The sequence below is a fragment of the Anopheles moucheti genome, chromosome 2 (assembly GCF_943734755.1).
Source record: "Anopheles moucheti chromosome 2, idAnoMoucSN_F20_07, whole genome shotgun sequence".
Taxonomy (NCBI): Eukaryota; Metazoa; Arthropoda; class Insecta; order Diptera; family Culicidae; genus Anopheles; species Anopheles moucheti.
Genome location: NC_069140.1, coordinates 22,410,825 through 22,434,112, shown reverse-complemented (window position 1 = coordinate 22,434,112; position 23,288 = coordinate 22,410,825). Strand labels below are relative to the sequence as shown.

General features: G+C 47.7%; 1 protein-coding gene across 1 annotated transcript in view; it reads right to left on the bottom strand.

Moving 5' to 3' along the window:
- The window catches only part of LOC128310442 (zinc finger protein 395), a 90,818-nt gene that overhangs the window by 42,241 nt on the left and 25,289 nt on the right, over nt 1–23,288 (bottom strand). The window contains exon 2 of the mRNA XM_053047086.1: nt 6,224–6,402. Coding sequence (XP_052903046.1) covers nt 6,224–6,402 — 179 coding nt within the window. The remainder of the gene's footprint in view (nt 1–6,223; nt 6,403–23,288) is intronic.

Here is a 23,288-nt window from a genome sequence, read left to right as displayed (position 1 = left end):
TCGTCAAAAACCCTCAGAAAAACAAACACGAAAATATGCTAAAACAGAAAGTGTCTGCTAAGACCTACCGACCGCAATTAATTAGGTGCCAAAATAATAACAATAAAGGGTTGATCGTTTGATTTCAACATTCGCCACTGGAAATGGTTCGATACAAAAAAAAAAAAACAAATAGCTACCGATGGACAAATTGCAACACCGCAACAACAGTCCAAATTGTATCGCAAACTGTTTCCAGGAATAAAACTATCAAACAAATAAGCAATAATTCCAAAAAACGCACCCGGTTTTGAGTCGCACCAAATGTTATGCACGCAATTCGTTCGTTTCTCTCTCTCTGTTTGGGGTTTGTTGGTTTGTTTTTTTTTTTCAAACACCCCACAACTTTGGGGCTTCATTTTTTTCACCATACGGTGACAAAATCATTTTTCCGATGTAAATTGAGCCTTTGTCCTCACCGTAATGGAGCAGACCGGTCGTCTACGGTGCACCAGAAGTGACAGCCGAAAAAAAAAACCAGGCGATCAATACAGACTGCCGTGTGTGTTACAACAGGTTCCATCTCAAATCGAGATCGTGTTCCGGTCGATGGTTGGTAAACAAAGGAATTTAAGCTACCGACACTAGCGTTCGCGTAGAACCTTTTTGCAATTAGCTATACGAAAAACATTAAACAAATAAAATTTAGCAAAACGGATGCAAAGCATTTCACTTTCATCGCTTGTTTGGAAAAAACATAACCACAGCAAACAACACGCAAAATGAGCATGCCCCAACTGGGAGACAATGCGTCATAGCAGCTGTTTGAAGCAAGTTCGATATGCACAGCACATGTTTGGGTGCACACGCTGGCCGCCACGCCATGTCATCACACGTGGAATAGAGTTCCTTTCGGTAACCTTCCGGCAAAAAAAGGACATTTTAACGAACGGCAAAGAAAAGAAAGCCCAGACAGTCTGTCGCTTGGGTATGACCAAGGAAAAACAAAAAGTACAACCCAATCTCAACCACAACAACCGGCCATAATTCGATCCGTGCGCTTTGCGGTGTCTTCCTTCACCATTCGCCATCGTCCCACTGGCCCCCATCCCGCGCTCCCTTTCTCCTCCCCGTCCGTCACCTGTCTGTCTGCCATTTTTCCGCATTAGCCAGCGGGCCACAATTCGCATTCGACCTTCAGTGAATGACAAACTCATCCAAAGGTCATGGACATTTTCCATAGGTGGCGCAAGCTTTTCGTCGGTGCCCCAAAATGTGATCCTTTTTTTTCCATTTGCAACCCAACTCGCTCGCTTTCTTTCTCTTTCTCTCTCTCTCTCTCTCTCTTTCGGTTTCTAGCTCATTGAACATTTTTCGAACAAGGGCGTATCGAGACAGCACTGGTTCCGAACCGTGGGGCGAGTTGGGGTTTTTGTGTGTGTGTGCCGGTTGACTTTGGGTGGCTTTGGGAAATTATGACCTGCTCCACACAACTATCGGAAAACCCCAACCCACCGCGTTTCAGCGAGCGATCGTGGCGGCGACCCAGACGGAGTGTGCGAAGGACCGACGCCCGCCAGACGCATCGGGGAGGATAAATTTAACCTACGCCAACAGAAAATCACGTCCCATTGCTTCGGTCTCGGGCTTGATCGGTCGGTAAACTACGTCTGGCGTGGCTTGCCGGCTGTCTGCCGCAGTGAGCGTCGAGCTGCCCGCCGAAAGAAAGCACTAAGTATCGAGTGAAGTGACGATGTTTGGTAAAAATTAACACAAAAACTTTCCGCAACGCAACAAAAAAAATCCCTACCCCACCACAAAACGGTTTCGAGCGTTCCAGCACACGCGAAACAGCTGGTACGGGGCCATAGAAACGATTTTCGGGTGATGGTTACTGCTAGGGTTTTTGTTAATTTATTTTTTGTTTCATCCACCCCGGCTCCGGATTTCGGGTGGAAATGAGTGAAGGAAAATGGTGTCGTTGAGATTCTTTCGTCGGAATGCTGTAGGTGCTGACGCAGAGACAGCATCCAGCATGCCGAAGACGAGCACGAATGTTGTGCAGGTTAGGGTACAGGTGTCATAAAAATTGATTGCAATTTAGTAGAGCACAGTTTGGGGCAAAACTTTCTGCACATCATCAATGGGGCTTTCGGCTAGAAAGCTATCTGGCAGAATGGAATGGCATTTGACGCCGACGTGTGATGAGAAAAAATTACACGACAGCGAGAGAGATGCCAATGAGAGCGAGGGTAAGCGAGAATTGAAAAGAAGTCGATAAATAAACATCGTATGATGGATATCATACCAAACCGTCTGACTCTTGACCATGGTCAACATAGGTAAGTAGACCAACCGAAGTATCGGAAGGAAGGAAAGCTTTCCTTTCCTTAGCCGGAGACTACGGAATAATAATTGAGGTAATGTTGAAGCTTCCATTCCACGGTGTCTTACACGTTTGGATATCAATTTAAACAAAGCGTTTGCAATTAACGGTAATTACAATTTATTAAGTAAACAGTCACTTTCTTCCTTTCCCTCATTAGCGCTCCATTGTACGCCATCAAGGAGACGGTCCGTCCGTTAAACCTTGGCACCGTTACGAAGTAATGGCCCAAGGTAAGAGGACCACTTTTGGGCAAAAACCTTTTTTCTCCCCGGTTCCGCACCATTATTCATCCCTGACCTAGTCACAGATAGACCGAAACCTTAACTTCTCCGTGGCGTGTCTGAAGGATTTCTGCCATACTGCCGCACCAAAGTGTTGGCGTGTGGGTGATGTCGGCTTACGTGTACGGAGCGCCAGGCTGTAATCATTAGGCACTATTAACATTCCCAGATAAAAGAACTCCATCAGACGGACTAAATAAGACGCGCACGGTTAAGAATTGCACGCAAACAAAACACGGCAAACGGAATGTCCATAAGCTACATATTCAATGTCTCTGCCTTTGTACGGGTTTTGCGGTAACAGGAAAAGTAGCATAATTAGAGACACACACAAATATTTGCGTGGTGAAATCATCCCTTACTTTAATCGGCCAAAGTGATGCCAAATTTTGGAAAATGATGCCGAACGAAACAGAAAAAAACTGCCGCCATGACTCACATAGCCGGTTGGATTATTACATCATGACCCGAATCAGACCTATTTAGTAGAAACATCCCAAGGGGTGTAATTTCTTTGACTAATTCGTTCGTTTTATATATTTTAAAGTATTATTTAGCTTAAAATTAAGCTTAGGAATAGTTGAAAATCTTTGAAAACATTTGGAACTCTGTAAAGTGACTTTCGCCGCATCGATTACATCAGATCCGTTAAGTTGAAAGGCACAAAACTGAGCTCGAAATAAAACAAAAAAAAATCCCGAATGTCCATTCGAGAAAATCATTACCATCCCGTCACAATTCGCTTTCTCCCTCGTCGAATTCGGCCAGCACGGTCCACACTCTCACTTAAATCCGTTTGCCCCACCATACGAAACTAAGGCGCGGTGACATATTTCTCCACATTCCTGCATGCTTTTCCCCGTTCCCCTTTCCGCGGCGCATTGTTTAACGAAAGGAACGTCGCCACGATGGCTGCTAATTTGGCACCAATACCACCAATCATACGGCGGTCAACCGATGTCTTCATATTACCCCCCCCCCCCCCCCCCCCCGCGCCCCACTGCCCAAACATTCGTCAGCCGCAGAAGCGGGTCAGTTGGTGAAACGCAACGTGAAAAACCTCTCGACCGTCCCGTGAAAAGTGAAGTATGCCAAAAGCCCCGTTAGCCAAAACTGTACCGAAACCGGGGCGAAACGGGGTGGCAAGTCGGCGCACCTCATCGCGCCGATCTTTGCCAAGTGAAAAATGGTGCAAGCGCAAGTGAGCCCCGGCGTAGAGAGCAAAAAGAAAATCTAAAGACGGCTGGTCACGAAGCAAAGCAACGAAAAAAAAAAGCAACAACCACCCCACCCCAAAATCGAGGAGCGAAAGCAACTGCACAACTGGGGATGCAGTAAAGAAAAAATTGAAACGAAAAGAAAAACGAACAAAAAAAAAACAAACACCCAAAAATTCGCAACACTTCTTGCGCATCGGGTTTTGGCGTGGTATTAAATCACCCAAGCAGCGGCGAAGGAAACAGCCGACCACGGGCGAGAAGAGGGGGAAAAAGAACCCTAGCGCAACAACAACCACAACCGCGGCATCAGGGTACGGTCCCGATCGCGACCCAACCCGATCGACGCAATGTTTGCAAACCTGCCTCATTCTTGCGCTGTTTGCAAGCGAACCATGTGTGGCTGTGTGTGTGTTTTCGCGTGCAAAATATATGTTCGCCAAAAATGCCCTGACCTTGGGCAAGTTTCGTTTTCTTTCGCCGTAACTGCGCATCGTCAGCAGTAGAGCAAGAGCGCATGCGGAGAAGGAAGGGAAGGAAAAAAAAGGCCAGCGAATCGCAAATTATTGCGGTCGGCGCGCTTTCCACACTCACTCTCGATCGCCTTTTCTCCCCTTCCCTTCCCACCGTCCCCCTTTTTTCATCCCCCCCCCCCACCCCCTCCATACCACCCTGTTTCTGGCTTCTGGTTTTTCTGTTGCTGGTTCTCGTTTTTTTTCTCGTTTTGCTGTTTCTGCCAACCCCCGTCTGTCAACGTTTCGGCATGATTGTGCTCGTGCAAAATACACCACACGCACACGATGATCGTCAAAACCCTTCATCAGCTGGGCCCCGCTTGTAAACAGCTCGAAAAGAAAGAAAGGAAAGCAACAGCCACAGCAATAACAGATGATCGCGTTGTTCGGCAAGGCCCGGCGCGAGACGAAAATTTCGCAAACGAACGAGTGCGCAAGTGTGCGCGAGCGTTGCGTATCACGCAGCACGGTGCGTATCTCTTCATTTTCCCCCTCCCCAGCGTGTTTTGCGTGTTTTTTTTAATTTCAGGTGAAAATTCACCAACACCGTGATTCAAGGGCTTAATTTCTATGCCACCCGTTCGGCGAAAACGGTGTTAAACTTTTCATAAGCTTAATGCATTTTAATGGCTGTCAAAACTTACAACTGGACTTGACTAAAAAAGAAAAAAGGGAAAACCACCAACTAATCGTTGCAACTTGCCACATCTTGTTGGCATTAAATAAATGCGCAAGCATATTTTATTCCTGTGTAATGAGGGCATTGCAACGGGTGCAACAAAGTCCACCAAGAGAAAAGTGGGACGTTAGCAGAAAAAAAAAGAAAAGAGTAAAATTGCAACGGTTTGGTCGGTTTTGAGACGAGATGAACCGCGAGGATCGTCGGTAACGATCATCCAGTTTGCATCGACAAGCAGCAGCTTTAGCATCGATCACCCGGTGGATGCGCACGGTGGAGACGAAAGCGGACACATTCGCTTGACTTTTCATTGACGCCGGCCGGTGCACGTAAGCATCGGCAAAATGTTTGCACGAACGCAACACACCGGTGAGTCACCCGGTGGCGATGATAAACATACGTCGTCGGTAAACCAGCCGGCAAGTTGCCGGTTACGGTCATTTAAATCCTGCACTTCGCCATTATGGATGGCTGTGCCCTTCAAGCGGAGCTATAAAGCAGGAACACTCGCATCGGTACACAAAAATATCCAAACAGTGGCGCGTGTATTGGCAGCGAGCCGATTTATAGTGTCTTGTTGTTGAGCAATTGCTTACACGGGCCAGTTGGTCACCCGGGCGGTGATCGCGGATACCTTTGCCAATGTTTTGTAACTTTTGTAACCTGTCAGAAACCGGGTGCACGTTGAGGATGGATGGGTTGAAAATGGTTGCCGCTTGACAGTGACTTCATTCTTCTACGCGAATGTGTCTCCATTACCTTCGACGACCTTCCGCAATACGACCAATATGACTAGGAAACTCCCTTCTACGAAGAAGGTCAACATCAATGCGATCGCACCATCACCATAATCGGCTCGAAAAGGCCACAAACGTCGGAGAAGGTGGTGGAGATCGTGTCACGATGCGCGTGTCAGTGCAATTGAGCTCAAGATCGAAGGAAGTGTGGCGCCGACTGTGCCCCACTGCGTACGCAGAATTTGCGGTACGAGTTGGGAACTGGTCCACCTTTAAACCATCAGCCCTGATCTTTGCATGTTTTGTAGCGTTTATGTGTTAGCTCGCCAGGTTAACCAGCTGTCCCTTGTGGCCGCAACCGGCAACAGATTCCATGTTTTGTTTCCTACTTCATATTTGCGGCCTCAAAATTTCCCGCTCACTTACCCGTTCTGTTGCGTCAGTGAGAATGGCACATCGATGCTGTTTGATTGTCGTCGACGATCGCCGGCCATATCCGCCAGCCGGGCAAAGTCCGTATCTTTCTCCTGGACGGCCAGTCGCTGGGAGCGGCGCGACTCCAGCAGCCGAATCTCTTCCAGGCGCTTGGTCAGCTCGATCGGAGCCTGCAGTGAAGGGAAAAAGAAAAGAAAAATAGAAGTTAAAGTTAAAGTTCGACTGTTCCTAAAATGTGTATTTTGTTATCGTTTGTTCTCCCCTCAATCGGATAAAAATATTATTACAAATTGAATGTACGAATCCACTTAAACAGCAAGCGATAATGGTTGCGTATCATTGAGCTATAATTTAGCAACAGTTTTATGGCACTACTCGTCTGGACCGAACATTTTTACTACTTGCACACCTCCCACTGTATCCAATGTCGTAGGAAATATTCGCCATTTCGGCGCGGAGAATAAAGGTCACCACCGATTGCTGTCGGCACGCTGATGTAATTCCAGGTTGACGGGATTTTGGACGTATCTTTCTGCGCCAGACGTGAAATTTTGGACAGACGACGCCGTGTCATAGTTGTGTTTCTTTTCCCGAGGCAATGTACGACATTCAAAATATCACCCTCACCCTGGTTCGAAATGCATTGTACGGTGGTTTTTTTTTGTTCCGGCAGTTTGTATTCGAATCGTGGTAATCGCGAAAAGCATAATAATGGCTGGTGGCATAGCAACAGAATAATTCCAATCCGTAACAGGACCGCTGATTCACAGGGGGATGTGAGCTACTGTTGCACTTTTGCAAACCTTCGAATTTGGATCACGCAATGGAAATAAAACCCAACAAAAAATACCTCTGCACAATGCAATAATTACTACTCTGACATCTCAAGATCGCAGTAAGGGCACACCCACAGAGAGTGGCGAAAGAAAAGACCAAAAAGAAAAAAACTCTCCGAACATCGATTCGATCGATGTCAGCGAGCCAGCGCCAGAAAGTGAAATCGAGCAAATGGGAAATCGAAAACCGAACACTGGGAGCGGATGGAAAAATTACGCAAAATCGTCAGGTTCAGGTCGCGCACCAGTAACACCTGTGCGGGCACAGCCTTTCGGTGGCTCACTCACGGTTGGGGACCCCACGGTTGGGGGCGTAACGTAAGAGACTTTCATTTCTTACCCCTGCAATTGTGAGATCCGTTCGGAGTTTTCATTTTCAATACCAACCCCTAGGCCATTTTCCACACCCCCTGCGGTCGCTTCATCCCCGGTATTTGTGTGTGTGTTTTAGGTTTTATTTTGTTGTTTCAGTAGCAATCCATCATCGCCTTTACTGCCGGACTCCGGACGCTGTCGGGCAAAAATGCCAACCACCGAGCGTTGTTGTGCGTGTTGCGCATCTGTGGCTGTTTGCGGCTGTTTATTTGTACAAAACCCCACCACATATCTTCGGTATCGCGCCCTGTCCCGATTTCTATTGCCACGATTTCACGACACCTGTTGGCCGATCGCAGTCGCAACGACGAGATCTTCAACAGCTGATTGATGGTACGGGTACGCGTCCAGCACGATTGCATACCGTGACACACGCGCGCTCGGTGTATTCGTTAATGTCAAAAATGTTTTGCTGCCAGTGGGGTGGGTGGGTGTGGGTGGCACGTTATCCGACCGCTTTCTGCATCGCTGATCGTACGAAATGTTTCGTAAGACACCGTACACCGGTACAAGAGAAAGGCACGCCACACGCAGAAGCACAACGGATCGGACCGATCGTGAGGATCCTCCGTTTTGTGCAGCGCAGCAAGATGGCGCACACGACGCAACCCTTAAATAGTCTATGGTGCATTTTGCTCGCTAACTTGACTGACTGTGCATCCACACAGCGAAGAATTGGTACAGCACTTGGCGGTACATCTCATTTCCAGGTGTTTGCACCGCGTGGTTCGGAAATAGCTGCAAACCGGTCCACCTTGATCCAGCTACCGCATGGATCGCATGGTTTGAAGTGTGCTATTGGCTTCACTTTCACTGCAGCGAATGAAGCGAGATGTTCCAACAAGCAAAAGGTATGAGATGAGGAACGAGTGAAGCGGTTGGAAACGGTGATCAGGAAATGGAAAGTAAAACTGTGTATGACACAATCAACCAACAAAAAACAAGTTGGGGGGTATATTGAAGTGATTACCATGGGAACAGCGCCGAGTTTCACTCGTTTCCGAATGCATCGATGTCAGGCTGTATAAATAAAATGTAATCTGCTTGTGGTAAACTCCTGCATAATATTAGTGGCCGCGAGATCCCAAGATTTCTAATAATTCTTCTTTTATGAGCCTGAGGTTTATATAGCCTCAGTATCGTCCTTGATGACCTTCATTTTGTACTTTCGAAATAAATAGCAAAATTGTTTTCCACTTGGCAAGAGTTTGTCGGTTGGGTGGGATTTGGCTGTAACCTTTCTGTTACTACATCGCCCAGAAGCGTTCTCAAAATATATACATCAGATATGCCATAATATTGAGCATCGGCAAGAAAGGTTTCACGGGTGTCAAATATATCACGAAGAATTACCAACACTAGTTGATCATCAGAATTCAAGATCTCGCACAGAGTTCATCGGAGCATGCTTGAAGTTGATTCAAAAGTATCGTAAAGAATGTTCCTTTTTTATTGGTTGATAACATTACCACTTACTACTCACAAAAGTCACAGATTAAAAGCATTCGAAGAAGCAAATCAACCATGGACACAATCAACCAACGCTCAATGTTGGACAGAGTACACGCGAATACAAAAAAGCAGCAGCACAACTTTAACACCTAAAGGTGCGCATATTTAAAACCACTCAAATGGAAAGGGGAAAACATACATCCCATCCGTCAATTGATGCTCGTTGCGAACGAATGAGTGCCGGGGCCATAAACCGCCGCAGATGTCACTGCGTATGGCCAAATCTGCTTTTGCTCAAATGTAGCGGTTTTAGTTTCATGTACGCCACTACTACTTAGCCGATCAATTAAGGGACGGAGGCAAGCCTCCTCGCCTTCTCCTTGCCGGGGCGCCTATAAATTGCTTGAATTCGTTGGTGGTCAGCTGATGGTAATGACTTGTTTCGCAGCGGGCAGTGCGACCAACGAGGCGAATGATGAGCCAGCCAAAGCAAGGAACCAAGGTGAAGGGATTTAATTGTCCACCCGGACCGGCATCTTCTTTGTTGTAGTTACGTTTAGGGTACGCATTACGCATTTGACGATCGGTTTAATCATCATTTCGAATGGCAAATGGTAACGTTTTAATTGAAAAGGTAGAAAACGGTTTGTAGGACCATTTTGAAAGTTGCTCAGCTGGACGTTTTTATACAAGACTCAGACATGACTCCATTTTGATATTTTGTCATTTCTCTTTTGAATGCAATATTGACCCAAAGGAATTCAAAGTAAAAAGCTTGTAAACGAACATTTTGTTAATAAACAGGTTTATTTATTCAAGATTTTTTTTTTATTGAATTTAAAATGCCCAACATCGAATTGTTGACGACTGTCAGTTACAAGAAGATGCCGGCCGGCCGGCCGGTTGGTAAACTATTTTTAATCATTTTGCCTGCAGATGTAGCTGTACTACACCACTTAGTTTATTAGCGGGTGACGTCGCTCGTCGCATGACATACGATCGCACACACGCGCAAATCATTGCATTTGCATCGTAAAATGCAAGACACACACACACACATGGTCACTGGTGCGCACGAACACGGCCTGAATTCTGGCTCAAGGTACGGCAAACACACTTGAGGTGGAAATGTTCCTCACCGGTGGACAGATGTGGTAGTCGAGTGTGTGTTTGTTGGAAGGCAGGTTGTTTTTAATTCTTGCCACCATCGGTGGCCTGTTTGCGATCAGTCCACCACAATTCGGGGTGGACCGAGTGGTCGTTGTTTCTATCGCTGTTTTTTTTTTCTTTTCGTTTTTGGTCCTGACTGACCGAACGCCGCGTTTGGCGTTCGTGTATTATTTTAAAAATAGTTCAAATCCGGGCCGCGGTCCAACCGGTTGCGAGTGCAGTGCCGGCCGGCTGCAAGCGAAAAACTGCAGCAAGACACACAACGTTCGACCCAGTGGGCGAAACCGTACTCCGAAACGGAATTAATGCACAAATCAAGCATGATTTGTTAGAAAAGCTGGCTAAGGGTGTGGTTTAGAACCGGATGAGAACACACACACACACACCACTGCGTATGATGCCGTGCAGTCTAATGCAGCTGCAGATCGTTCACGGATTTTGTTTTGCAGCACGACTGATCCTTTTTCGTGAATATCGCAGCTACGGTTCGATTGAGCAACAACGTAATGTGTTACTGTCACCGAATACATTGCACATTCGAATATTCTTCTTATAAAAATAAATGTACACTGTTGCATGCTGGCGTGGTTGGGTGGTGATCCACCCCGATCGCATGGTACCAGAGTTTCCCAGGTTCACAGGCCGGCAGAATTTCTGTTATGGTCGGTGACTCACGCGGCTTACAAATGAGGCCAACCGCGAGGTAAAGAAGTGTGGGGCCGATCTGCAGGCAAATTAATGTGCAAACAAGCCGCGCAACTAGACTTCGATTGCTTGAGCGATCGTGGACATGGGACAATTCTTCGTAGAACAAATTCTTCAACTTAATTGACAGCAGGCTTAGCACAAACAATTCATTTAAACGCGTTGGACAAAAATCATAATTTCGCAACCGTGCAACCAGCATCACACAGCGCAGCAGGAACACCAATACCTTCCCTCCAAAGCCTCTGACCGCTCTAGAGGTCACAGTGTTACCACTTTACCCCGGCGAACGGGAAGCGGACAGATTAGATGATTATGATTTATGAGCATGGCAGGGCGCTGTTGCCAGCCGTGTCTCTGGCCCCCCAAACCCGTCCACAAGTGTGCAAGGCTTATTTCCTTTCTAAATTGCAGGCCAGTTTGATTCAGAAGGAAAAACGAAAACACAGAAATAAGGGCCACGCGCAGCAAAACAAAAAAAAACGAACCCACCACAGTCAGATTTATATCCAGCGGGCAAAACCGGACGGCGGCATTCAACAACTTTGTTGCCGTGTTACTGCTCTCAACTGCAGCGAATGGTACTGCCTTGTGTCGGTATTCGCCGGAACACAAATAGACGACTGGGAAACAAAATGGAATATGCAGTTTTTTTTTGCGGGGACGAGGGAGAGCGCAACTGTAATGTGAGTTTTGATTGGCTGGCAACACTGCCAAACTACGGGGCCCACGTTTCGGACGCAGGTAAGAATAAATTTCAATCGATTTGACGGTTGAACGCGAACCAAAGCACCAACAAGAACGGAGCAACAAACGGAGTGAAGTAACGTGGTCGAAACCGACCGTCCGGTCAATAGCTGGCAAAAGTAAAAGTTGTCCTTTTCAACCTTTCGTGCCACCGCCCAGTGTTGCCTTCGTGGAAACGGAAAGTCGGAAAGTTAGGTCAGTACGAAGGTGGGCGCAAGATCGCAAGATCTCCGTCTGGGGTGGTTTCGATCACCGACCGGGTAGTTGGTTAGCTTTCAGAAAGAAGTACTTGCCCGCGGTCTATAATGTCTATTCCCTCATTGCATTAATGCACACGGTTCAAACAAATTTCCATCTCCGAACTGTCTTGCCTTGCGCTTTTATTGCACATATTCACGCCATTTCATTTCGCCCATTCGCAAGTTTAGCTTTTCATTGTACACCTCGGACGGGTTCGGTGAGGTGTTGTTCGAACTCGCCATAGCAAAAACCTGAGACACAAAACACAGCGAGCGATAGCATTTGCAATCGCATGAGCTGTCCCCTGCATCGTCGTTACTAGCCGTGGTGGGTTGGGACAATTTTCGGTGGAGCGTTTTTGTTTGTTCTGCTGCCCGTTTTACTCCCGCGTCGCACAGCAACTTGAGCATTAATCATATGTTCCAAAGTGCATAATAAACAATGAGTAGCATCCATTCATATCAAGAGCTGCGACTCTGAGCTGCCGCTGAGGAAATCTTCCGTGTGCTGCAAGCTGTAGCTCACTGCCACGCTTTTGTCTTCGGTTGTACCGTAGATGTCGCTTACAGGACGCCTTCGCTACAGTGACTGGGTGAGTTGGGGTCCTCTGACTGGACAAAAGGCCACCAAAGGCAACCACTTTCCATGCTGTCTAAATACACCTCGCTAAAAGCAGACTTCCCATTCCACGGGCAGTGGTACTGTTGATAGGGAATGGGTCATTCTAGCAGGGCATGTCAGTTTAGTTCGCCAGCACGGAAACTCGCTGGCCTCTTGTACACACAACAACAGGAGAATGAGAATGCGAAAGACAGAGACAGAGAGGGCGAGAAGTATTTGAAAAATCCGGAAGGCAAAGATAAAGTGAATAGCGTGCAATTACATCTGCCTGCATTTGAATGAGGCCACCCCCCTCACTACCGGACTCGAATGTGAATTCGTTTTTCATGGTTTTGGGTACGGAAAAATGAATCAAAACAGGTAGAAGAAGGGAGGTACGAGAAGTAGCTTTATACTTTTCCCTTCCACAGATTTTTTTCAGTGATCGGAGTGCTTTGAATTCGATTGGACGAGGGCTCCGCCTAATGGTCGAATATTTCTCCGAATCAGTCAAATTCGACACCGTAGAAGGAGAAAGTGCGTAATCGAAAGAATACAGCCTTACTCTCCACACTCGGACAGCACTCTCCATATCAAATCACAGCAGGCAAGGCACAACAGTTACCATTGGCCATTGCACTGCGGAAGCGATGCGCTCTGATGCGTGAGATATGGGAGCCAGAGTCCGGATACCGGAAGTGTGGGCGTCGGCAGTAACAAGAGCCCACGATGCACGAGCAATCCAAGAGAGGGGATGGGAAAACGTTTCCGTGTGTTTGCACTCGAATGGTTTTGCACCACTTCCGCCCGTTAAATGTCTTGTGGCAATCGGTTCGGAAATCGGAACGGATGTAAGTCGACATCTTTGGCTGTTAGTATCGTAGCGTTGTTCTACGCAACCAGTAGATACTGGTGATGTACCTGAGATGCAGTGGTTCCTTGAATACTCCAACCAAATGTAATCTGCAGCAAGGTTTCGGTTCCTGAACTTCAAGATCTCAAGAACGCAAGAACTCTCTTCGTTAGACTCAGTACTTGGAGAATTTCAGCCTCATTTGGAGGATAGCGGAGTCTGAACACTGTACTTCAAGGTATTCTTTCAAATGCTTCAAAACTTGCTTTTACTTTTACTCAATATCCCTCAGTCTTCAAACAAATCGACATTGATCCGGGTGGGAAGAGTGGAATATTGAACAGCACTTACCAAAAATTCGCATCCCACAAAAGAATTAAATGGCAGCCGAAAATGGAGCGTATTGCACGTTGTCCCACTTGAAGAAAAGTGCAACGCAGCTACCCCAAGACGGAAGCACACGTACGCGATACATCGTGTCTGAACCGTTGTACACCTTTCGCTGTGTTGTCTCGCCAAAGTGGGTGCTAAAAAGGGTACACTTATCCACCGCAGCTCACGAATGTAACGCTCAAGGATGTACAAATTTTTTCTGCTCAAGACCGACCACTCGAGGGCGCAACCACACTTGAGAACGTTTGCTACAAAATGGGGATTTTTTTGTTTTCCACACTGCCGTCTCCCAATAGAAACCTGTCCGCGCGTGTGTGTCAGGCTATCGGGAAAAGCTTCAAAATTCACCATTTATCGAGTGTTAATTGGGGTGTGGTGGTGGTTTTTTTTTAGTGTTGGCAATTAAATTTGCATCCATACATGGTACACACTTTCGGGAGGTTCGGTAAGATTCGCCGTATTCGAGCGAGCACTTCAAATTTGGGATACTTTACCGCCTCATCGAAAGCGTCGCGCACAAAAACGCCTTCGAGCACATGTCAATTGGGCCTTTGTTGACGGTAAGATTCGTGAGTTCCTGTTTCGGGGTGGAAACTGGTGCGCTTAATCTTTCAAACCAATGCCCAACTCAAAGGGCTGGAATAATGGCGAAGAAGTGTTTGGCTTTTTGGGTTGTTTTACATTTTTCGTTTCGTTGGCTAGCCGTACTGCACTCGAAGCGAAGCAAAACAAGATAGAGAGTACGTTACGTTGATTAGTACGTCTCGGTGTGACTCCTTTTTTTGTTTTTTGGTTTGTTTGGGAACATTTTTCAATCCCCTCGAGGGAGTATGCAGCGCGCACGGGCGAGATTGGTCCGAAAGTAAAATAATAAAACACACACAGTGGCGGACTCTGGGCCGTAACGTCTGGTGCAACACTTCCGCCGGGCTTCAAGCCGGCTTACGCTAAACAATGGGTGGAAGAAAATATCACGCTCGACGGTAGATAAATGCACGCACAGAACATGAATGGCAAAGGGCGCAGCGCACAAGTCCTTTCTTTCTGGCCACCATCTATAGGATGACATGCAATTCAGCCAGTCTAGGCGGCCTTCTTGAAAATCCTATGCAGCGCTAAAGAAACGAAGCAAAGCAGAAGAAGCTACAGGATAAGAGGTCTATACACCGAAAAAAAAGGAGCCGACTAAACTAAACCGGCAGTGGAGATACTTGCGATGAACGGGAAATACTTTGCCCCACCGGCCGGTCCACCGTCTGGGTATCGTTGCGAAAGCTAACAAAATGCGAGTAGGCCTCATCATTAGACGAGCCGGAACGCTCGGCTTCTCTGCATCCCCCCCACCGGAACGTAATGCCGACAGCGAAAGTTAATGGGGTATGGTAGTAGACCGGGTCCGTCGGGCCGGGAGAATTTACAATTTTGGATCTTTGGTCTCCGTTCGCTGCTGGCCAAAGGACACGGATTGGTACGAGATGTAAGAGTGGCAGTATAGTATAGGAACCCGGCTTGGAAAGGATGACACATTAGCAATGTCGGCTCCGTTGCGGACGAACGCAGTGAAGGTCGCCCGTAATAATCGTCAACACTGGCCGTACGACCGGCGCGTTGCGGAGGTGTTGCGTCGACGTAGACAAATTAGAAAACCGTGCCACCCCCCTCCCTCCCCACCACACCCCACCCCGCAGTGAAGGGTACTCAGCTGAACATGATGTGCCGGGTGTTTACGATCATTAGCGTGCATTTAAGAAATGAGTCTGCAGTGTCGCCCCGGTTGGGTTTCGGGGATAGGGCATGCGTGATAGTGGGCCAACAATAAGAAAAAAAAAACATGGAAAGGTAGGTAGCACGGCACGGCGGTTATGGAGGTTCATTAGGAAATTTACGCGACGGTATGAGTATTTGCTTCAGCATTTGTCAGCATGTCGGCCAAAGGTAGCGCGTGTATCGTTTTAGCAACGTACGGGGTAAAATTGTCACTTTTATGTGTTTTTTTCTTGTCAAGAACAAAATCAAAAGAAAGCCCCCTGGTGGTGAAAATAATGAGCAAAAGGAAGCATATACGCGCAAAAGGGGGCTTTGGGAGTTTACCCAAAAAATTCGGGGACGTAAATGTTTTATTCACCACCAAAAAAAGGTAAATATCAGATACCAACAGGCTCTGTGGTGCATCGCTGGAAGTAAATGTTATGCATAATGCACTGCAAAAAATTATATTCCACTTCGCTGTCGTTTAATAATGTTTCCCTGGTCGTAGCTCCGAAATTAATAGTTTCCGAGCGATATTTGTGGCGGACAAACAACAGCAACTGAGGTTTAATTCAGCCCGCTCTCGTCAACGATACGCGCAGTGACATTTGCACTTCATAAGCGTTCATTAGGAGCCTTTAGTTAAACCAGTTAGCCTTGTAGCTTTAATTGACGCTTTATCATGCTTCTAACCACAAAATAACCCACCGTGTGCGTATGAACAAACATGTAATTGCAAACCAGCAGCCAATGATAAAAAGGCCGAATGGAAGGGAGAATAGAATTCAATTTGGTGACATTACAAACGGGGGCCCTACCATTAATTGATGGTGGAGAAACCATCACAAAGACTTTTTGTTGTTGTATTCTATGTTTTTTTTTGCAGTGGAAGCTTTTGGAGGATATCACAGGGTTTTCCATCGCACAGCGTTGCAATTGCTCAGGGAAAATCAAGCCCAATGCCGCACGGGAAATGTTTCATCGCATCAGGTAGAGTAATGGCGCGTGAGTGTGTGTGTGTGTGTGTCTATTCGCGATCGATGCAGTCGTTGCGTCGCAATATCACGTCCGCAGTCAGCAACTAGAGAAGAAGGTTACTTCTCTATCCCCGCACACCACCGCATCACCATTGCAAACTGCACCTTCAACGCGCTGCAACACGGCGGGTCCGTGCATGTTTGTGTGTATCAATGTAGCAACGTGATGTAGTGTTGTGCGTGTGCCGGTTAGTGCGAATGTGCCGCCGTTCACTTGCGCCATTTTGTGTGCGCGAAGGATTGCGCGGAAAACGGACCCATTGTGAGGGTTGCTGTTTTTGCGAAGGAAAAGAGTGCATCCAACGGGTTGGAAGGGGGGGTGTAGGGGGAGGGGAAGGGGAGGATGCGAAGGGGGCAATATAATTAGCTTTGCCCACTGCGGTTGCACAAAGGAAGGAGAAGGCAAAGCTAAAGACTCTCTGAACCGGTTTTGTATTGTACCATTGCGCGCTGGTTGCAGCAGTTGCAGTTGGTTCGCCGCCGTTGCACATCAAAAGCCGGCACCTTCACAATCGCGTTGCGCGCCACAACATCAACTAACAAAAGCAAAAGCACACCGAGCGACACCGTACCGTCGCGCACAAGCGGCCCAAAACGGCTGTTCGGTTTTCCCGCGCGGTTTGGCTGGTGGAGAAGGGTAGGAGGGTGGTGTTGGGAGGGGATCGCAAATGGCCGCGGGCGCAACCGCGCAAGGTGATACTGCAATTGGCAACGGTTGATGACGATGATGGCGTTTGGACTGTGGGGACTATGCAACTAGATCCCAGAGACCTTCGCGTCTGTATCTGACTCCCCCACCCAATTCTCTCTCTCTCTCTCTCTCTCTCTCTCTCTCTCTCTCTCTCTCTCTCTCTCTCTCTGTCACACACACACACACACACACGCACACTCACTCTGTCTTCCATCAAACGAGCGGTAGTGATCTGCGTTCTAGTACGCTTGATCAAACCCCACCAAAGCTCCGATCGGATGCACCGCTAGTAACGCCCTTCCCAGCACAACGGCCACCACGGTAGAGACCGACTGGCGGCAGTTGCTATATTTTTCACTCCTCGCTATTTTTTTTTCTTGCCACTCACCAACAACAAAAAAAAAACTCCCCCCGCGATCTACTAATCATAAATGCGATCAACGACGTTTGAATCCCCGTACCCCGTGCGGTACCGAACGCAGCGGTACAGCGGCACCCGGATGCCAATTTAGCGCTTGGCAGGGCCGGCCGGGTCTATGGGCATCGTTTCGGCCGGAGTGCTTTGTCGGTTTGCGCTGGAGGCCAAACATCGCACCAAAAGGGCATCGCGATGACGGCAATCCCTTTCGCTATGGTGCAGTATTTGTGGTGGATGGGGAGAGGGGAGGTGGGAGGTGGGAGAAAATTGGAAGTGAAGAAGGGGAAAATATAAGGGCGAGAGAGGGGAGGGGGTTTGGAACGCCAAGGGTTGTATACTAGACAGATATGCTTCATGATTGCATCACGCTCGATCGGTGCAGCGCTCGATGAAGCGAATGAAGGTGTCTTTTCCACCGCTCGCTTATATTGCGCATAACGGGCCCGAAAGAGGGAGGGTGGGCGAGGGAGGGCGAGGGAGGGTTATGATGCCGGGCGATGGGAAAATCGTACCGAATCCGGCGTTTTAGATGAGGATCGTCTAAGCGCGCTGGGTGTGTGTGTTGCGATCTCGAGCTCGAGCATTATATAAAGCGTATCGCATGCCTGATCATCCTTGAGCAACTGATCGATCGATTCCATTCCAAGGCAATCGTGAAAACGAACTGCATCAAACGCCTTCCTTCTCGGCTGCTCACGTCCCCTCAAGTCACAATGCATATCGAATTTACATTTACAGACACCCGTACACGCGTTTGCATACGCGCGTGGTTTCTTGGGAGGGTTGGAGCGCAGCCGAATGACCGGATCGCTTGAACGGTTATGAAAGTGTGCATCCATTTTCCTTGACGCAGTGAAAGAATGTGTGTGGCTACCAGTGAAGCCATCTTTAAAAAATAGATTTACATTCCACCAGGCTAATCGTCGCCAAGCAAAGATCTCTCTGCACAGTATTTGTGTGGGTAAGAAGTAAGAAACAAGGAGTAAACTATTTTACATAATCCATTCAGTCACAAGGACTTCGTACCACGAGCTTCATGCGGCTGGACGTTGCAGTAAGTACAACGTGCGTCAACCGGAACATTCGAATCGATTGACTGTATCAAGAATTTCGCTTTAAACCCATTAGGGCGTTCATAAAGTCCCTCCTTTGTGGGAGCCGGTTTACCTGGTGAGTCATTTCGATAGCTATGACTACGCAGCGGGAACCTCCACGGCCCGATGATGCGTCAACTCCGGTGCGCAAAACGTCATCGCAATATACGTGTGGCCAGGCCCCGAAAAGTTCCGTTACACATTTCGTCATGTTCGCGCAGCTTTAAGTCCAGGTTCGTCACGTGAAGAGTCGGAATAATCGGTTCAATGTGAAGCCCGTTCAAAAATAGACGCGGGAAGCTACGGTGAGAAGTGGTTGATTGGGCTATTGCAAACCGGTTGTCTTCCCCAAGGGTCACTAGACTTCGTTCTGGATGGATGCGTTGTATGCTTAGTAACTAGCAGAAACATTGTAGGATGAAGGTTTCTAATTCTAGAACCTCTTTCTTAATAGTACTCTGCAATACAAGCTGTAGTCTATTCGCTATCACTTAATTTTTATGGATCAAATGTACTCCAATAGCTGCATGTGATATAAGGGCTGAAGGTTCACAACGCAGGTCAGTTGATCGTCCAAACACTACTTCTAACCCCTTGAGGTGGCTATGCATCCTCATTATTTAAATCCCCATCAACTGTTCCGCACACGATTCCGAGTGGTTTAGTAGCAGCGAAGAAAGAAACTAATATGCACGACTGTGAGAAACGAAATGCCCTGCGAAGGGATCGAACAAACACTCGCATACAGACACTATCGCTTGGAACTTCAGCCCTCTATCTCGTGGAGGCTTGCACGTGTTCGAATGGCTGCGTGTTTGTGGTGGCGTGATTAGAATAAATTAGCTCGACCAGTCACGCAGTAAATGGACGGGGGAGAGAGAGAGAGCGAGAGATCACTCGCTGTGAACGGAAAGGGCTTTTTGTAAGAGCAAACAGCAAAAAATAATGGGGAAAAAAATCGACGAAAGCCATCGCGCACAAAACAGGGATAGCAATAGGGATGCATACAGTTAGAAAAACCGAACCGAAGGAGAATAGTTGAAGCAGCAAACGCGATGTAAAAAAGTGCCAGCCGGAAAACGATAATCGTGATGATGCGTCGAGAATCGTCGAAAACGCAACACATGAACCGGGCGGAAAGCATTCCCCCAAAAACAGAATGGAAAAAACAACGAAAAAAACAAAAAAACTTCCCATTTACATAGAACCGGCCGGTAGCCAAATGGGCCCGATTCGCCGATGTTGTGGTTGGCTATGCTATGTTGTGGAAGCAGCTAAAACGGCAGCTTGTCTGAGAAAGGAATGAGGAAGCAGCCCCGGCTAAAAGGCAAACGAGGTTACGATGCACAATCGAAGCCTCCACTGAACCGTATCGTTTCGCAGCTATCACACGCACACCGCGCAACAAAATGCGATTGTTCCACGCGTTCACATATCTCGTCACTATCGCACTAGCGGGGCCAATGTGTGCTGTCTGCTGTGTGTCTTCAACCCCGTTTTACAGTAGGTAAAACTGTTTTACTGTTTACACGGCTCTCGATTAGGCTTTGTCAAATGGTTCTTCCCCGTTAGCGGTTGCTGGTATGGTGGCGGATACAGCATGAAGCCCCTGATACCTTACGCATTCCAGTGACAAGCTCTCAGTTTTTTTTTGTGGGTTTGGTGAGACCCGGTACTTCTAACATTATCCGTGCCTAATTCGTGACAACAGCCGTGTCGACAACAAAACCTCTGTTGCTATCTTGATCGAAACGGCAAAGAATTGATTGGAGAAAGATCCGATAGCCGTGGTGAATATTATTAGCCAGCGGTAGTGTATTCACCACCAATAATCAACTGTCAGCGGATATTTATAGGTGAAACGGTAGAAAACAATTAAATTTCACATGCTGTCAGACACTGCAAGTCTTTTTATCGCCTATGAGTAACTTAAAGCAATTTATGTTGGTGAATCATGTCCACAAGTTTCGGGTAATTCGGAACGAATCGTGGGACATAAAGCACATCTAGATCGTTCAAGAATTCCTGGGGAATTGGGAAGTAGTTTAGATGATCTATCAAACTGGAGTGCTTGACCTCCAAAACCTCTCCCGTCCAAATGTGCTTCTGCGAGAAATCAATCATCCGCTAGTGTCATACCGTAGAATGTACCGCGATGGAGTACCCAAAAAACCCACCAGAGGGCTAGAACTCGGGAAGTCTTCCACAGCTCGCATGTCACGCAAGTGGTTGCGCAAGCAGTTGCGTCCCCCCCGTACCGCCTTTCCGCCCACAGATGTAACGTTCACGTGGAACGCGCGCTACAGACAGTGACAGCCGTCCGTGTGAGCGGAAATCGTGGCAGACTTCGTGGCAGCCGTTTCTCGAGGTACTGCTCGTAGATTCCGCTGGAACGTATCGAACCGGTGTGCCGGGATGACGCGCTCGTATGATGTTTATCTAACGGTTTTGGGAAGTGTTTGAAAGTTTGATCGATTGAGCATACGCGTAGATGCGGCGTGTGCAGCAACGCGGTTAAACGATTTATTGCTTTATTCTTGGGAAGCTATCTCGCTAAAAATTTGGGTGGAGCTGTATGAGGGGGGGAGACCTCGCGGAGACGCATTAGATCTTTATTGTCACAAATGTCACAGTGGTGTTCGAATTCTTGGCTGAGGTACAGCGGTTTAGGGAGTGTGCAAACCATGACCCTTTGGCACAAAATGGTGACGCCACTGGATCTTGGATCAGAAATTGATCACTACTCGCCGATCACTTTGTCACGGATACTTGGCATACATGTTGCTCCCAAGCGTGGCATACACTTGAAAGTGTCGGCAGAAACATCGATCAAGCTGATCAACCAGTTGCGGGCTGTATCGCCAATCTAGCCTAGCATCGTAAAGCAAACACACAACCACTCACTCCCAAAACGGCAGGCGAAATGTCAACCTAATTCTCACATAAACGATCGCCCTTTTTTCGGTTGCGAGGCGAAGGCAGCTATCCCTAAATGTTTCCCCTCCGTTACTGGGGCCTGCCAGTGGGTGAAGTCGGTACCGGGCCGGGCTTGAATGAGGTCAAACCGTTCGCACACAGGGAGTGGCCGGTTCGAGCTAGCACCCCGCGCACAAAACCGTAACCTGCCCCGAAACACCGCTCGGGACCGCTTGAAGTGGGGTGGCCGCACGGCTCAGCCAAGTAGTAAGTAGGTTAAAGACGCGCCGCGGTACGTGTGTTGGTGGTGGATGGCACAAAACCAGAGGTCAGAATTAAATGCGCACAGCTGTGCAGTGGCAAGAAATCCGTTCTGGCACAGCATGAAGAACGCGCACTCCATGTGGACAGTGTAGCGTTTCATCGGTTGTCCGATTGACTATTTTCTGCTCCGGTTGGCGTTCCATAGCTCTGGTAGCAAACAGATGAAAAGCAATATCCGAGGGGGTAGAGCAACTCAAAAAAATAAAAGAGCACTTGCTGCATCCGTCCCGCAGCATGTCCGCCACATAGCTCGGCCGCTGGGTGCTACTGACTTGACCTAAATAGTGCGGATAGAATTTATTACATTAGACGATCGGGGCTAGAGCTGCCAGAGCTCACCACAGCAGTAGCAGCACACTATTATGTTGCGGATGCATGGTCGCATAAACGCGGTGCCCTTTGCATCCGTACCGTTCTTCGCGTGCAGCATAGAGAGACCGCACCTCGCCAACAACGTTGGAAGTTAAATGTGAAGTGTAGCAGTTCTGGTGAAGCTTTCGTCAAGTATGTGTTTGCTCGTTTCGACATCGATGTGCAGAAATAAAAACAACAACCAGGCAGATCTGCTTCACAACACAACTCTGCAGCACGAAAGAAGCGCTAAACCGGAGTGGAGTTGTCAAATCGAGCAGGGTGTGCAAAGATGCTGCAGCCCATGAGACATGAACGCGAACGTTCCAGCAACCTCGGCCACCTTTTACCAGCACATCATCTTCGGGTGCGTGGTGATCGTGATGATGCTGCAAACAGTTTGAGGCCGTTTGTAATTAACTTTTATTGCTCGATTCAATTGGCATCGAATGGATCGAGTGCTGGGAGTTTGAAATGAATGCTGCCACGCGCTTGTCGGAGTTTTCCCCCATTCGACGGGTCGGCGATCGTTGCCAGACCAGACAGAGTGAAGAGAAATGTGATTATTACTTTCGACTCGGTTCAAGAGAGAGAGCGAAAACAAAAACCATGAATGTTGTGCAGGGGTAAGGCAGCTTCATGTCAGCTTTGTTTGTTTATTGTTGCGTTACCAAGATTTCTTCCTGCTCTTGGTGGTTTTTTTAACGAACCATTCTCAACAATCATTGTCACCGTTGTTGGACGCGAAAGGTGCGGGAACGCTAGCCGATTTAGCTGAGCAGATAGATGAATGGTGAAGATTTCATCTCTCGTGACCAGTTTCAAACAGCCAATGTCTGCTGAACTTCAGAAATCATTTGTTACTTTGCAGTTGATATAAAATAGCCCAACATTTCCAACCGACCCCCCACACGATCGCCAACATATAACGGCAATCTACGAGAGTGTAATAAAACTTTCCAAGTCCTTTATCCTCTCGTAGGTTGTCGAATCACACGAGAAGTACATGCTTAAAAATGCCACTCATCGCCAATGGAAAGGCACTACATGTCAAGATTTCATAAATACAATCCACCTGCACCACGAGCGTGCCTTTTGCATTCCC